The sequence below is a fragment of the Hyperolius riggenbachi genome, chromosome 1, assembly GCF_040937935.1.
Source record: "Hyperolius riggenbachi isolate aHypRig1 chromosome 1, aHypRig1.pri, whole genome shotgun sequence".
In the NCBI taxonomy this organism is placed as follows: domain Eukaryota; kingdom Metazoa; phylum Chordata; class Amphibia; order Anura; family Hyperoliidae; genus Hyperolius; species Hyperolius riggenbachi.
The window spans coordinates 443713153-443730576 of NC_090646.1; the positions used below are offsets into that span (position 1 = coordinate 443713153).

The window sequence follows — 17424 nt, forward strand, 5'->3', positions numbered from 1 at the left end:
TTTCAAAATCGCCACTTTCCAACCTGAAGAGTTCCATTTCTATAACCAAAGTTGCTTTTAAAAAAACATTTATCAAAATATTACCCTGGCAGCCATGTAAATTTAAAGAGGAACCGTAACGGCATATAGTAAAATGCAGTACATTATTCAGAATACCGTCTTTTACATTACAAATCCTGGTTTCAGCTTCAGAAACACTACCTATTGCTGTATATTGGTATGTGTCCCGCGCCTACCACTGAGGCCTAATCTATTTTATTATGCGGAACTCTCCCCACAGAGCATTCTGGGAGACCAGAGATCCTTTCTCCTGCCTTTAGAACTCTCAGTAAATGAGCATTCTGCAAAGATCACCCACCAGAACTAAAGAGGTTACCCTCTAACAAATTTTGTAAAATAACCACTTGAGGACCCACCCTTTACCCCCCCTTAAGGACCAGCGCTGTTTGTTTGGATCTGTGCTGGGTGGGCTCTGCAGCCCCCAGCACAGATCCGCGGCCACACAGAGCGATCAGATCGCCCCCCTTTTTTTCCCCCTATGGGGATGATGTGCAGGGGGGGTCTGATCGCTCCTACCTGCAGGCATGTTGCGGGGGGGGCACCTCAAAGCCCCCCTCCGCGGCGACATTCTCCCCCCTCCCTCTCCTACCTGCTCCCCCGGGAGATCTGGGCTGCACAGGACGCTATCCGTCCTGTGCAGCCAGTGACAGGACGTCCCCTGTCACATGGCGGCGATCCCCGGCCGCTGATTGGCCGGGGATCGCCGATCTGCCTTACGGCGCTGCTGCGCAGCAGCGCCGTACAAATGTAAACAAAGCGGATTATTTCCGCTTGTGTTTACATTTAGCCTGCGAGCCGCCATCGGCGGCCCGCAGGCTATTCACGGAGCCCCCCGCCGTGAATTGACAGGAAGCAGCCGCTCGCACGATGGTCCTGCAGCTGCCACTATGCCGACGCACGGTATAAGCGTGCGGTCGGCAAGTGGATAAATTAGGGAGAGGAAAGATTTTACAATGGGCAAACACTGACTAAATAATTAATAAATAACTATACAGTATTGTAAAAAAAATATAAGCAATTTTATTCATTATGCTACTTTTACTACAGTTCTTCTTTAAGCAAGATAATCACTTGGGGAAAGGGCAATATTTAGTTACCTCATCAATCATTTACCAAGGCAAGTTATGTCATTCAGTGGTTACCATTAGATGTGAACTATCATGATTAAATCTGTTTCTTAGACATTCTATGCTAGAAAAATGTGTATGAAGATACATTATCTAAGATGGCCACACTACGTCAGTCCCACTTTGCATCAACTATGGATTGAATTACCAATCAGGAAGCGACAACAACCTGCACCACACTGCAGCTCCCATACTGATCAGAAATCCATTGGAACTGATGGAACCTGTCGCCACATGTGGTTCTGTACTGCTTGATGTAGTACAGTTTCTCTACTGTCATCTGCTTATAGTAAAACTGAAATTTCCATGACCATGATAGGCTCAGCATATTTAAATTACTGTATATATGAAGGAGTATGATAATAGACTTTAGGAAATCTTCAGCACCTCCCCTTAACCATAAATGGATCCACAATAACCCAGGTAGAGTCATTCAAGTTTCTTGGGTCCACAATCTCAAATACAACCTAAAATGGGACAACAATACGGCCGCTATCGTCCAGAAAGCGCAGCGGAGGATGTACCATCTACGGCAGCTAAAAAAGTTTAGCCTATCTCAAAATTAAAATGGTGCAGTTCCACACTGCAATCATCGAATCCACCATAACATCATCTATGACTGTATGGTTCGGCTCCTGCTCAGCATTCGAAAAGGGGAGGCTGCAGCGCATCATCCGATCAGCGGAAAGGATAATTGGCTGTAGCTTACCTTCCCTGCAGGATCTTTACGCTAGCAGGTGCAGAAAAAGAGCAACCAAAATTGCCTCTGACCCCTCTCACCGTGCACACTCCATCTTTCAGCTCATGCCTTCAGGAGTAAGATTCCGGTCAATCGCAACTAAAGCCTCTAGACACAGAAACAGCTTTTTTCCGCAGGCGGTAGCCATACTTAATGCTGAACCACGCTAGAGCTGCTAGTACTTGAAAGTAATCAGCACAGAACTGTAAATGAACAATTCTCACCTTGCTTACTGCCACTATACTTACATACGGTCCTTCACTTGTAATATACATACTGTCTGTCCTTGTATTGTTTTTGTTTGTGTTTGTTAAACAACTGCCAATACAAATTCCTTGTAAGTGCAAACTTAAGGTGGCCATACACTGGTCGATTTGCCATCAGATCGACCAACAGATAGATCCCTCTCTGATCAAATCTGATCAGAGAGGGATCGTATGGCTGCCTTTACTGCAAACAGATTGTGAATCGATTTCAGCATGAAATCGATTCACCATCTGTGAAGCTGCTGTTGCTACCACCCCCCCCCCCCCCCCATACATTACCTGATCCGGCCGGTGCGAGTCCCCTCGTCTCCGCTGTCTTCTTCTCCGCGCTCGGCTCCAGCTTCAATCTACTTCCTGCCGGAAGTTTAAACAGTAGAGGGCGCTCTACTGTTTAAACTTCCTGCCGGGACAGGAAGAAGTGAAGCCTGCCGGACTCGGAGCCCAGTGGAGAAGGAGCAGCGGGGACACGCCCTGGTGGAACAGGTAATGTATTGCCGCTGTATTGCGTTGGTCGTCGGGCATTCAAACGCCACTATCGACGCACTCCCGACCCGCCGGCGATCTAGCGAAATCTTCCGCACGGACAGTAACGACGGGAATCGGCGGGAACGATCGTTTTCGGATGGAAATCGATTGTTCGGTCAGAGTTTGTGCGACAATTTCACAGCCGATTCGATCACAGTGATCGATACGGCTGTATATCGGCAGGAAAAATCGGTAAGTGTATGGGCCCCTTTACTTGGGGAAATAAATTGATTCTGATAACATGAAATATGCTACAAGGTCTTTGTCACAAATACCTTTGTGGAGTAGCTCTACTGGAAGTATATTCCCTGTCCCCGCATCCCTGATCAATGTCATGGAGACAGCCAGGAGCCTGGCAACACGCCAGACCTTGATAACATTGTATGTAGCTATGTCCTGAGCTATTAACATCATACTTACACAGGAGTATAGATAGTACTGTAATCATCCCGTGAATGCCCATTTTATATATGTACTTCAAATGGCCAGGATGGAGTGCATCTGCTGATTAAAGAGGAACTGTAATCAACGCAACATAATAAATAAAATTGCTTATTTTTTTTTTTAACCTCTATATAATAAAAAAGTGTCCTTACGTTCTGTATCCCTGTGTCTGTGCATTTGGCATACTGTGCATGCGCGGCACGCGGGCAGACTTGGTACAGCAGAGATCGGGTGCAGGGGAGCGGGCACGTGCGGCGTGAGCTGTGGTGTGAGCGCAGCCATTGTTGGGAGAGAGGCAGCGCGGGGGGTCGTGGCCAAAGCCTAGCATCCGTTTTTAAATGGGCAGGCTTTCATCTAGTTGACATGTCAAACTCTGGCCCATATCTGGCCCTTAGAGTCATCAAATTTGGCCCCCAAGTGGTTTCCCCACTCTGCATTATGTTTGGCCCACTTAAGAGTCAAGACCACCAGGGATGCTATATTGGAGGCAAAGCCCTATATCACCAGGAAAGCCATATGGGGAGAGAAGGGAAAAGCACTAGACACCAGAGAGCTGTATAGGGAAGGGAGGGTGGTCACTAGACAGCAGGGAACTGTATAGGGGAGGGAGGGGGTGCACTAGACACCAGGGAACTGTATAGGGCACGGAGGGTGAACTGTATAGGGCAGGAGGGTGCCACTGGACAACAGGGAACTGTATAAGGTAGGGAGGGGTGCACTAGACACCAGGGAACTGTATAGGGGAGGGAAGAAGGCCACTAGGACCTTGAGGTTAGCCCGCCACTTGGTCTCAATGTTCAATTTTGGCCCCCTTTGTATTTCACTTTGTCACACCTTATGATGGGTACTCTGCAGAATGTTTGTTTACTTAAGCCTCAGTGGGAGGGTACATACCAATATACAGCAATATATAGCTATAGGAAGTATTTTTGATGCTGAATCCAGGATATTTAACGTAAAAGTGGGGGTTTACGGAAGGGGTTTGAAGAATGTAGGGGGAAGGGAACAGAGCAAGCAGACATATTCTGTGTTCAAAAGTGGAAGACTGACTTGACCTCCCAGAGCCTCCCCCCTGACTACCTCATGTAGGTTATGATAGTGGGAGGAGGCCAGCCGAGTATTATCTGACATAGGACAATACTTTGTGCATTTCAAATTATGATATAGTAGTGACCTAAGCCCATTTAAGGTCTGTCGCCGCGCGCACCTGCCACTGACACGTGGACTTGGGACGCAGGGACACTTGTACTTTATTAGGTAGGATTTCACACAATATGCACTAAAGACCATGGCCCATATGCAATTAATTTTTTCACCTGAGTTATGTCCTAGGAGATAATTTTTATCTTCTCTTTAAACTAAATTTTCAGCACTTTACAAATAAAAAAGTACCCAAAAGTTGGTGCAAAAGTACTATCAAATTTATTTTGAGTATTTTCTTGCTTGCTGGTGGATTACAATTTATTTTATAACAAGTTGTGAAAATATCACCTAGGAGAAAACTTGGGAGAAAAAGTGAATTGCATATGCCCCCATGAGTCTGAACTAGTGAGTTAAAGTTTCTGCTGCCAATATGCAAACAAATTTGTGTTTAACTTAAGTTTTTTGGACTATGGCCAACTAGAATGAGACCCGGCCAGCCAAGTCCTGAAGCCTTTACCAGAGTGGTGGGAAGAAGAGCCAATCTGAGAAATGCCGCAAAGACAGACAGTTAAAAATGGAGAATTGAAGTCTCAAAGAAGCTAGGCAACGACAGAGGTGTGATCCAGATGGAAACATCTAGAGTAGAAGGGGACAGAGTATGAGCGGACAACAGAAGGGAACAGAGGTCACAGGGGGACATTTATCAAGAGTGTCTGAGTTGGTAGGTTTTAAAAAATCCATGCAGAACTGTCTCAGACATCTTAAGAAATCATTAGATAGTGCAGATTCCTTCTAAAACTGTTGTAAAATAGGAGGCGCTAGGAAGGTCTCTCAGACAGGGCAGTGTGTGAGGGGAATTGCTGTTGCTGAGGTAACCAACACACCTGCTGTATTGATAGCAGCAGACTCTAAGGAGGAATTCAGCAGAGGGGAGGAGCACCACACAAATCATGTCTAGCCTGTACTCTGCAATCATGTCTAGCCTGCAGTTCTACATCTGTAGAACTGCTATCAAGCACTTCTTAATCTGTGCCAATTTAGGAATGAATTTACACTTTACTTAACTGTAGTACAGCTCTAGAAATTCATGCTAAAGTGCCACTATTACCTAGGATTTAAGAAGGTTCTTATTATTATGCAGAACTGTTCTCCCTGCTGGTTAGAACAGATTAAGAAGAAAAAACTGTCGGTAATGCGCTGTTAAATCTGGCCCACAGAGTAGAGGAGGTGGAGACTGGAAGTGAACAGAGGTGAGGGAACACAGAGTGGAGGGGAGGACAGATGTTCTTGAATCCCAACACCGACCCTCCACAACACGTCTTCTGCACCCGTTGAAAAGCAAAACGGATTGCCTATAAGGACTGTCTTTACAGGTCTTGGACACTGGGAGGGGGTAGCGCACTCCATGTTGTGTATTGCATTGAGTTCTGAGATGTACATGTAGCATCTGTGTTTGAGTTGCAGCAGGCCCTGGGATAGAGGGGAGTGGGAGAGGAGGGGAGCGCAACTGAGAAAATATATCAAGTCTTCTGCACCCGCTTACCGGCCCCTTCCTTGGGACTTGGTTGGTCGAAACCTGTCATTTCCTGTTCTAGCCAACCACAGTCCACAAACGTAAGTTATACACAAATTTGTTTGCATATTGGCTCCATTACCCGAGGCTAGCCAAGTGTTGTCATACGGTAATGCACCTGGACAGCTTGGAAGACACCTTATCCATCTGCTATTATTTTGCCTTCAAATGCAATCGGATCAGTTCATTTCGGCGCACAGCTTTGAGAGCCGAGCGCCAAAACTGGGCACCATCATAGCAACAATGCTATAATGCACGCCCCGCATGGCAGTAATTTGGGGTTCTGGCAGCTGTCAGACCCCGAATTACATCTCGCTCCGAGTAGCGACTACTCGGAGGGGGAATAGTATTTAACGCCCCCTCGACGTTTAGGGACAGTGGGGAAAGCCATCATTCGGCTCTCCCCGTGCCGAACTGATCGGCGCCAAAATAATATGTACCCAAATGCAATGACTACAGTGGACGCTTAATGCATTTCCCTCTTCAGCTCTTTACAGAAGAAACATAGGCACAATCAAAGCCTTTATGTTGACAGCAGTACTTACAATTCATGTGTCAAGGGGGTAGTCTGATTATGTCCACGTCTGAACTTTATTTGGTAAAAGTGGCCTGTGAGATGAAACTCATATTTCTGGCCTTCATGAAAATTTCATGCAGAATGTATGCAGCTCAGAACGGGGTCAATCAAATTCACTTCCTGTCATTTTTGATTGTCCTAATTCCAAGTTGCATACAATTTGCATCAACAAGTGAAAACAAGATGTACAGCAATTATTTGTATCTCATTGACCATCTCTACAAACTGGTATCTGAGGTTACCTTCAAAGACTAGGGAGGATCAATGAGATGCAAATATTTCCGAGTTTATGCACATTTATGTAACATTTTCAGCAAATATATGCAGCTTGAAAATGGACCAATTAAGTCTCACCCAGGTTTAAACTTATTGGTCCAATTCCAAGCTGCATATATTTGCATAAGAATTAACATACATTTGCATAAACTCAGATGTATTTGCATATAATTGATCATCCCTACCAGATACTTTCAAAGAAAGCACCAGTGCAGTTAATTCTATAATGGATCCTTTCATTAAATGTTTGTGACCACAGATTAAACGGAACAGACTGTGCAGAAAGAAATGTATCTGTGTATGTTGAAGAATGCAGGCACTTTGGCCCATATGAAATTAACTATTTCTCCTGAGTTTTCTCCTAGGTGATATTTTCAAACTTGTCAATAAAATGCCTTTTAAATCAACAGCAAGCATTTTTCCACATACTTTTGGTACTTTTTCAATTGCAAAGTGTTGAAAACTTATTCTAAATAGAAGATGAAAAATGATCTCATAGGAGAAAACTCAGGAGAAAAAGGGAATTGCATGTGGGCCTATGTATTCATCTGTCGATGATCTATGCTTCCTAATGAAAACTTGGTCATGTGGTAAATGTGAAAACAGTGAACAGAATAGCACATATATGTAAAAACACAAAACTTTCCACCTTGGTTTAATAAATAAAAAAAAGTCTGAAACAATTCTAAACAACATTTAAGTCACATAATACAGGAGCCTGACACTGATCAGTGCATCACAGTCCATTGTCTGGAAGGTCCAAAGAGTCTCAGGAATTTATAAGTTTCCCTTTTTGTTGGCACTCAGCTTCATGAATTGTGTTTTGTTCAACTTTCACCCCCGATGGAAACCCATTCTGATGCCAAGTTGCTTTCAGTTTACAGCTACTCCCATTGTTATCAGTAGTGCCACCTAAATTAGTCTGTGTGGTTGCCATCATCTCATCGGCTCCATAGGTTAGGGACTTTCCACTGGCTGTGCGGGTCCGAGATGGTAACGCTCGTCCAAACACTTGCTGTCGTAAGATCTTACGAAAAGTGTGGCGGAACTCCCGTATGCGATAGGCATAGATCAGTGGATTCACCACAGAGTTGGCATGAGAGAACAGGATGGCAAAGTACATCACTAAAAGTGGGGGCCGCATACAAGCCTCGCAGAAGAGAGTGAAGCAGTTAATAATATGCAGCGGCAACCAGCAGATGGCAAAAAGCCCCACAATAATGGCTAAAGACTTGGCTGCGTGGACTTCCCGCTGAAGTGTAGACCGCGTGCGCTCCCCACAAGCCACCTTCAACTCTATTTGTTTCAGCTGGCGTCGTGCTGCCATGAAAATATGTAAATAAATGCCAAGCATGAGCAGCAGAGGGATTAAGACGCAGGCAAAAAAATTATAATACACCATGTAATCCATAGTCACAACATTTTCAAACAGGCACTCTAGCATAGGCGGATTACATGTTGTTGAGTTTTGTAATTTGAGGTCCTTACGGTGCCAGCCCAGCATCGGGGTAAGGCCAATCACAAAAGATACCAGCCAGCAGATTCCAATAATCACATTCGCTCTTCGACTAGTCACCAGGCTGTTGTACCTGAAAAAGAGAGAAAACAGAAGATAGGATAAACATAAAATACCAAAAAGTCCTAAGGCAGTTTAAAAAGAGGCTCAAATAGATTTAGATTAAAAAAAAAAAGAAATATAAAAGAATACAAAAACACAAATATCCATACAACCACAGGCAAATGTACCAACAATTGCAAAGTGAAAGCCTGAATAGGGCTCTATTAAAATGATATAATGTTTTTAAGACAACCTTTTCCAAAAAAATTTCTATTTTGAGATTGCCCCTTCCCCTCAGCACTTTTTCATCCACTGTGCTGGCAGGATATGGGTGATCTCTCTGAGCTGTGCCTTGGGGATCTCTACCTCCTTGCATCAGCTTACACACCCTGGTTCTGCCCCACATTGCACACACGCTGCTGTAATATGCAATTACGCGGTGCAGAAGATCAAAGTTTAAGGACTTACTCCGACACCTTAATCTGAGGAGCCTAATGTATCAGAATAGATCCGAGGACAGCGCAGAAGAAGGGAGCTCAAAATATGCCCACATAATATTTGTATCACGTGGCACAGCATGGTGCCGGAGACACTTTGATCAGAGGGGCCTGACGCTGTGCTGTCCCACAGCGTTGCCCCCAGCAGCAGGTTTTTGGAAGTAGCACACTTTACCCGTGGTCTTGGGTACACAACCATGGGTGCTACGCCAGCTCACCCATCAAAAGTCAATGCAAGTGAAGATAAGGTTAGCACACCGTTGTCTCAAAGCAGTATCTTTAGTTTATTGCGTAAGTCAGCACAGACTTGACAATTGTTTTGGGGCCTTAAGGGGTCCCTTTCTTCAGCAAAGTGCAGACAAATGCTTGCCTGCACTTTTCTGAAGGGGACCCCTTAAGGCCCCGAAACAATTGTCAAATCTGTGCCGATTTATGCAATAAACTAAGATACTGCTTTGAGACAACGGTGCGCTAACCTTATCTTCACTTGCATAGTCCGACATCAAGAGCTGGGGAGCACAGACCATCGCTGGACAAAATCTGACAGTGGATCAGAAAGACTTAAAAAAAACAAAAAAAACAAACACTATCACAAAAATAAGTCGTCACTGGCAAAAAGTTGTGTAATAGTACGAGGGTTGTCCAGAACGTAGCAGCCAGTTTCAATTAATCAATTAAGGAACCATTTTATTTATTTTAGACACGCTGTATCTTCAGATTAGTTACCCACATAATCACCTCCTTTATTTAAGCATTTATTATATGGTTTTATACTGTAGCTACAGAATACAACAAGTAAAAGAGATCTTTCTCCCAGGGTAAAATTTGGGGCACTTTCACAGTGACACATTGCATTGTGTTATAACGGAGACTGTTTAGCTCAGTGTAATGTGATGCAATTTAAAGTCTATGAACAGTTCAATATTCAATGGACTCCTTTGTTAGAAGGCAGAGCATGAAATACACCCAGGGCCGGATTTATCATAAGGCACTGCAGGCACTTGCCTACAGGCACCCGATGATGGAAAGGCAGCTCACTCCCCTCCCCGAGCGCCTCCCTCTCTCATTCCGTATGCAAAGCACTGATGAGAGTGTAAATGAGAGGTTACTCACCCTGTTCTCTGCTTTCACCTGACAAGATCTCCCTTCAGTTGGGGCTCCTCTAGCTACTTAATTCTAAGGCTCCTCTAGTTACCTAATACTTGGAGGCACCTCTAGCTCCTAAATATTGAGGGTACTTCTGGCTACCTAATACTAAGGGGCACTTGAAGCTACCTATAATGTGCAGGGGAAGTAAGGGAGAAGTGACACCTGGAATAGTCAGCACACTTGCGGTGTGGCTCGGCGAGGGTTTGTAGGTTTCTGGAGGATGAAGTCTAAGGTGCCAAGACATCTGGGCCTATAGGCTCCTGTGAGGTAAATCCGGGCCTGAATATACCACTAAATTTGCACACATTGACACACATAATGTTATTAGTCAATGAAGGAGCACACTGATCGGATGTTTCTGTGCCTGCGTTACATCACAGCAAATTTTTTGATTTATAGTGCAAATAAAATACTATACACACATGTGAAACTAGCCTGAAGTGAAACAGTATGCACAGAAATATGGGAGTTACCATTGCCATATTTTTTTTTTAACAAATTGGCAAATTTATTTTTGAGCAATTTTGTTGTTTGGAAAGTCTAAAGAGTTCTAATGAATTGACGCAATTCTCCCTTGAATCAGTGCAAGGACTGAGGAGCCGACAGTTCTACAGATCCCATGTTTATAAATCTTTTTTATTGTCCTTTTCCACAAGAAAACATACAATACAATACAAACCGGTTTCCTACACCCACCTCCTCCATCCACCATGAAGTGGGAGCCAGCCCACCACCCAATGACCACCCCAGTCCATCACTGGACCAATCCCCTCAAATAGTTACTAGGACTCTTTATCAGAGTCCAGATATCTAAGCCATGGTCTCCACGGCTTATTTATCTTTTAGGGATAGTTCCTATTCAGATATGTACGTTTTTAAAGATGACATGAATCATGGACCAATTTAATCCAGCCCTTGACTGTTGTGGGCTGCACCTGTATTCAATGCAAAATCCTGAGCTTTCTAGCATAAAAGCACATGTTCCAGAGTGCAACTCAATGAAAGCCTTCGGTGTGACAATTGATGAACCATCCAAAACTTTACTCAGTACCTCCTAGACTTGTGAGCAGAAAGAAACTAGCCTCCAACATGACCAAAGCATATGTAGATAATCCCCAAAAGCCTTAGCACAGTACAGGCATCATTCATCTCTGCCAGGGTACATTTGTGCCAGTCCGAGAGGAGTATAGTAAACCCTAAAGATAAATTTAGTCTGAATCAGTCTATCTCTGGCTGAGTTCAACACATCGCTACTGCCCTGTTCTCCTGCAAATCAGGGACATCCTCCCTCCACAACTGGAACACATACTCAACTCTTACATTGTTGGTGTCAAGCAAAGTTTTAAAAGCAGTTTTATTATAGTTTCTTGTAACAGCAGAGCCTCCAAAACGATCAGACTTTAGCATAATAGGAAGCAGAAATTAGGCTTTCATAGCGTGCCGAACCTGCAAGTATCTAAACAGCATTCCATTTGGGAGAGAGTGTATGTCCTTCAGTTCAGCAAAGGTCAGCAATTGACCCTGCGGGGCAATATGCTTCAGGAGGAAAATCCCCCTTTCAGCCCACAATTGTGGATCAGGGATGGAGCCAAAATGACGTAGTCTAGGGTTACCCCACAGAGGAGAATATGGGGAGAGTAGGTTCTCTTTAAGTAGCTGAGCACATGCTACATTCCATACTTTCAATGTCATTTTAGTTCCCATGTTAATTTGGCGGAAAAAAAGACATTTGCACATTGATTTAAAGCGGAACCATAACAGCATATAGTAGAATGCAGTAAATTATTCAGGATACCCACTGAATATCCAGCAAACACTTCCTATATCTACAGTATATATTGCTGTATATTGGCATCCAGCCTCGCCTTTACACTGAGACTTAGCCTAGGCTGTTTATTATGTGTAATTCTCCCCACCAGAGAACTCTGGGAAACCAGAGATATTTTCTACTGGCTTTAGAACTCAGTGAACCAACATTCCACAGGGATCACCTGCCAATACTTTAGATTTCACCCGTGTTAATAAATCAGCGAGAGGAAAGATTTTACAATGGTTGAACACTGACTAAATAATTTATAAATGAATTTTGTTTAAAATAAGCACTTTTTTTTCATGATGTTATTTTGACTACAGTTCTCATAAAGCATGTGGAATTTGGCTTCAGAATGGGAACATCCATTCTAATTTTAAATGCCAATCTGAAAAAATGGATGAACATTCTGCTATTTTTATTGGAAATGTCAGTAGTTCTCTTTTGTTCTTTTAGAAATAAAAATGCAGTTCCTTTCTAAAGTTATCTCCTATACCCGATAGAACTCACTCTGACAGAAGACTAGGCCACATTTTCTCAGCTCCTTATAGGGAAGAACTCATTTCACAGCTGCTGAGTAACCATTTTCCTCTGAGTTAAGGGGTGTCCTTATGTCTTTTGATAGAACAAGATTTCACTTAATTTTCTGTATGGTCTATTTATATATGGTAATCACATGCCTTCTTAATCTGCTCTTTTCAAGGGTAGCTACATTTAGGTCATCTAACCTTTCCACATAACTGAGCACCTCTATGCCTTCTGTTATTTCAGTGGCCTTTCTCTGCATCCATCCCAGTCACAGAAGTGGAGGTCAAGCTGAATACATTTATGCAAAGAGCTGATGAAGTGATATCATTTTCACTGGTTGCAACAGTTACAGTAAGTGTTGTGATAATAATAAATAATAATAATAATAATAATAATGTAACGATTGGTGTCAGCAAAACAGATTTTCTGATTATTGGTGATCTGCAGTATCACCAATAATACAGATGCTATACCTGATTATGTGGTGATCTGCAGAATCGCCAATAATGCTAGTATAGCCAGACACAGGACAACCAATGTGAGATAGTGTTTGGTGTAACAGTAATGAGTAAGAGGAGATCTCCCGAGGAGCGGGTGACTCAGACAGTACTGCAGCCAATGATCACCTGAGGAGCAGGTGATTCAGACTGTACTGCAGCCAGTGGACACCTGAGGAGCAGGGACCACTGACTGTGCTGCAAGGATGATCACTGAGGAGCAGGCGATTAAGACTATACTGCAGCCAGTGGACACCTGAGGAGCAGGAACCACTGACTGTGCTGCAAAGGATGATCACCTGAGGAGCAGGCAATTAAGACTATACTACAACCAGTGGACACCTGAGGAGCAGGTGTTACAGACAGTGCTGCTAAGGCTGATCACCTGAGGAGCAGGTGATTAAGACTACACTGCAGCCAAGGGACACCTGAGGAGCAGGTGTTACAGACAGTGCTGCAGTTGGGCTTCACCTGAGGAGCAGGTGAAATGCCACAGATCCCTCGCCAGTGGCTAGGCCCACTGGTGAGGCAAGAAAGGTCAGACAAGCAGAGTAGGCAACGTACGGACAGATAAGGTACAAAGACAGAAGACTGATTCAGTGTCAGGTTCAGGCAGGGTCGGCAACATGAATCAGATGAGCAGAGGTACAGAGTCAGTAAGCAGGAGAATAGTCAATGGAAGCAGAAGGTCATAACAGATAATACAATGAATTAGTACTTTAAGCTATCAACAGAATATGGCTAAGTGTGGATCCCCAGCTTCGTCTGGTTCTAGCACACTTTGGGATCTGACTAGGTCTGAGCGCTCACACGTTAGCATTCGCAACAGCAGACATGGAACAACTGACAGACTACCACTATATATACATAGCAGCGCCGTCCCAGTCACTCAGCCAATCTGAGATAGCTTTTGGAGTCAGCTGACCTGACAGATCAGCTGACTCCCCTTCTATTCGCATAAAGGTCCTGTCGCCTGGCACGCGCGCAGCCCTCAATCTATGTGCAATAGAAGGACCAGGCAGAGCACCAGCATGTAACTGCGCGGCCGAAGCTGCCGGATGATACGCGGAGTTAGCCGCCATGCCGCCCGTCTCCGCAGCGGCATCTCCACTATCCATTACAAATAATAATAATAATAATATGCAAAACACTGCCTTAATAGTATTTAGCCTCTTCCATTAATTACCTTATCCAAATGATAGGGGGTTTTAAAAATGCATATTCCAGGGCTTCACAAATAACTGACTGCACAGCGAACATTACAAATGCACCTGGAAAACAAATGAGCTCTGTTGGCACAGAGATACGTGTTTAGCTCCATGCCTAAGGCTGGGACTACACCGTGAGTTTTTTAGATGGCTCAATAGATCATTTCCGGCTGATCTGATTTTGATCGTTTTTCTGAACGATTTTTTCATAGACGTGAATAGAAATCATTGTTTGCTGTGTTGGGAACTGTATCTGTTATGCCCACATTGTGCTCAGAGCACACAATTGACACTAGTAGCTCTTAAGGGGTTAATGCACTAATTACTTTCAAAAATGTCAGGGTCATAAAAGCTTTCTAATATAGTTTTGTCTCCTCCTGCACATTTCTGCTTTGATCTTTAATGGAAGTCATGTTTTACCCTCTATTATTGTTTATTTCTGGCTTTACACATTTTATTTCTTTCCTTGTTGGCTGAAAAGATTGGTGAATATTATTTTAGGGGACAATGCTGCCACGTATATATGTAGCTTTAAGGCTCGTATAACACGATTCAAGTCAGCTAAGGCGGTCAAAAATGGCTGAATATATATATCTATATCAGACGTGTGTACAGTTGCTTATGACCCCCGACCCGCAAGCCCGGGTGATCAACTCTTACCCCCTCTGACGGCCGATCCCATTGACTACACCTCACCCCAAGTGCCGCTCTGTCATCCCTCCACCTCCAAAAGGGCATAGCAACACAGCGCACCTTTACAGGCATGAGTATTGATTCGCTAAATTACGGTAAAATTGCCGTGTGCGATCAATTTTACCAGTGATTACACAAGCAACATAACGTGCACTGTGCAAATATGTGCACAATGCTATTTGCCTAGCATGCATTAGATCAATATGATCATTAGATTAAATCATTGAATCAATGTGCTGAGTACATAATGGAAGCTGCGCTATGCACAAAGCATATTATGTTGATTTCATAATCACCAGTAAAATTGCTGTGCACACAGCAATTTTAATACATACAACAGGTTTTATGTGTACAATAAGACCACCCATCAATAGATATGAACATACAGCATCAGCAAAAGGAAAAAAAAAAAGTGTTTATGCCCAGTAATATGTATAAAGTATAAAACGATTTTTTAAAAGTATAATGCATAACACGAGGACGTTCTTTTTTATAAAATCTGAAATTGTCATGATAAAGTGCATGCAATTATGACCAGCGGCCTGATGCATGTTTCTCAGGGCTTTTCTTCAGAGGGAAAAAAAAAAAAAAAGATTGCAGTAACAGGTCTGTGACGACAACTTAAAAGTACAAAGTCTACAAGAAAAAGGAAAAAAGTCCACATTTTTTTAAAAAAGAAGCGGTCCTCTACATGGCAATCACCCATATGGATGGCCTGTCATATTAATCATATAGGTCATGTAAAGTCCTCGAACTTATAAGTTCCTGTGTTCAGCTTCTCAAACAGATCTACCAATTGTGCAAAGCGCATGCAATCACAGTAAGATAAGCAATAGCTCCACGTACAATGGAAAGACTTGTGTTGCCGAGGTGACAACTAAATCCCTTTGCTTTGCTGCATTTTGCAGCCATTCATTCATTTCCCCTCAATACAATAGCTATTGTGTTGGTACCTCCAACATGCAAGCTGAGTGACTTAGATTAGTATTATACTAATATACTGTTGTGGAACTGTTTCCTCAGTGATATGACATAATTACATGGGTCCATCCAGGCAAGCTATACATACTGTATATTATATGGTTGTTTCTTCTTCTTCTTATTATTATTAGCATTATTGATTTATAAAGCGTCAACATATTCTGTGGTGCTGTACAAAGTAGGAAGACAACAAGGGGTACATATTAATACAGACAATGATATACATCAAATATGGACACTGGTACAAAATACAGAACTGGTGGTACAATGACAGATGTACCATGATGAATAAAATATAACAGAGTGCAAGCTACGAGATGAACAACAAAATCCAAGACACGTAAGGGTGAGAGAGCCCTGCCCTTGCGAGCTTACAATCTAAAGGAATGGGGGAGGGGGAGACAAGAGGTGGGGAGGCACGGTGCCTGTTAAGGTTATCTAGTAAGGAGTAAAACTTGAGAGGTTGGAGGGGAATGGCCTAAGTTAGAGCATATGCTTGTCGGAAAAGTGAGTTTTGAGGGAGCGTTTAAAGATTCCAAAGGTTGGAGAGTGACCGATGTGCTGTGGACGGGCATTTCAGAAGGGGTGAGGCACGTGAGAAGTCTTGTATGCGTGAATGCGTGAATGTAGAGTCCTAAATGAGGAAAGGTTGGATGCGTGATATATTTTTAAGTTGGAGATGACAGGAACTGCTTAGGGGGTGAATGTGAGGAATAAATTAGAGAGAAGAATAAAATATTACTTTTAAGCACCGTGCTTTGGGAGCTGAAGTTATTGGGGGGGGGGGGGGGGGTATCAACATTTATTGTTATATCAGGCAGAGAGCTGGACCGAGACGGTGGAAAGATGGAAAGATGATTCGTTCTGTTTATTCATACTAAGTTTTAAGAAGCGAGAGGACAGACAGGCAGTTAGGAACACGTGTGAGGAGGGAGCTTTATTTGTTTATAATAAATAACATTTCTGTAATTATATAGCACCATATTTGTTCTCTACAGAAACTATCGGAATTATCATTAGGATCTTTGATAGTCTTTTCTCTTTTTTTTTCTTTTTTATTATCTGTTCGTACCATTTTTTAACTATACATTCATCGAGAAGCTTCCTTCCACCTAGGTAAGTATCAAACTTTTTTATATATTTTTAGCCTTCTCAGGTTCACTTCAAAGCTTTTAAAAAACACAAATACTGGAATAAAAAAACAAATCAGAATGCAGTAGTATGTGTACACAGAAGATGTAACTTCTGGGAGGACTCAGTTATAGATGGAGGGGGAAAAATATATGAATTATAGACATTAGGTCAAGGGAGAGACAACCTGGGAATTCTGTCTGCATTCTGGAGAAGCGGCAAGGTCTTCCTGTGCGTGGGATAACAGCTGGAAGACTTAAGTATCTAAGCAGAGATGACAGTGACTTAGTCCAAGAGAGGGCCAAAACATAGAGACAATCATTCCTGGCTTGCAGTCACCAGGGACAAGCGCAGCTTAAAAGCATAAATCCCCACACTCGCTTACAGTGATGATTACAGCCGTGTGTTATCTGGCATGCATTGAAATCCTATAAGTCACAGACAGTGGGGTGGCTCAGAGATTAGCATTGTGGTCTTGCAGGACTGGGGCCATCAGTGCTATTCCTACTAAGCACGGATTGACTAGCACCTAGTGAAACTGGTGTGTGTGTGTGTGCGTGCGCGTGTGTGTGTGTGAGAGAGACAGAGAGAGAGAAAGAGAGAGAGAGAGAGAGAGATTGGTTGTTTTTGGCAACATCTTTC

General features: G+C 43.2%; 1 protein-coding gene across 3 annotated transcripts in view; it reads right to left on the reverse strand.

Annotated features, from left to right (window-relative positions):
• Window positions 1-7356: 7356 nt before the first annotated feature.
• ADORA2A (adenosine A2a receptor) overlaps window positions 7357-17424 on the reverse strand; it is a 58187-nt gene continuing 48119 nt past the window's right edge. For all 3 annotated transcript variants that reach the window (XM_068271459.1, XM_068271458.1, XM_068271460.1), the window contains exon 3: window positions 7357-8319. In XM_068271459.1, coding sequence (XP_068127560.1) covers window positions 7500-8319 — 820 coding nt within the window. In that variant the 3' untranslated portion in view covers window positions 7357-7499. The remainder of the gene's footprint in view (window positions 8320-17424) is intronic.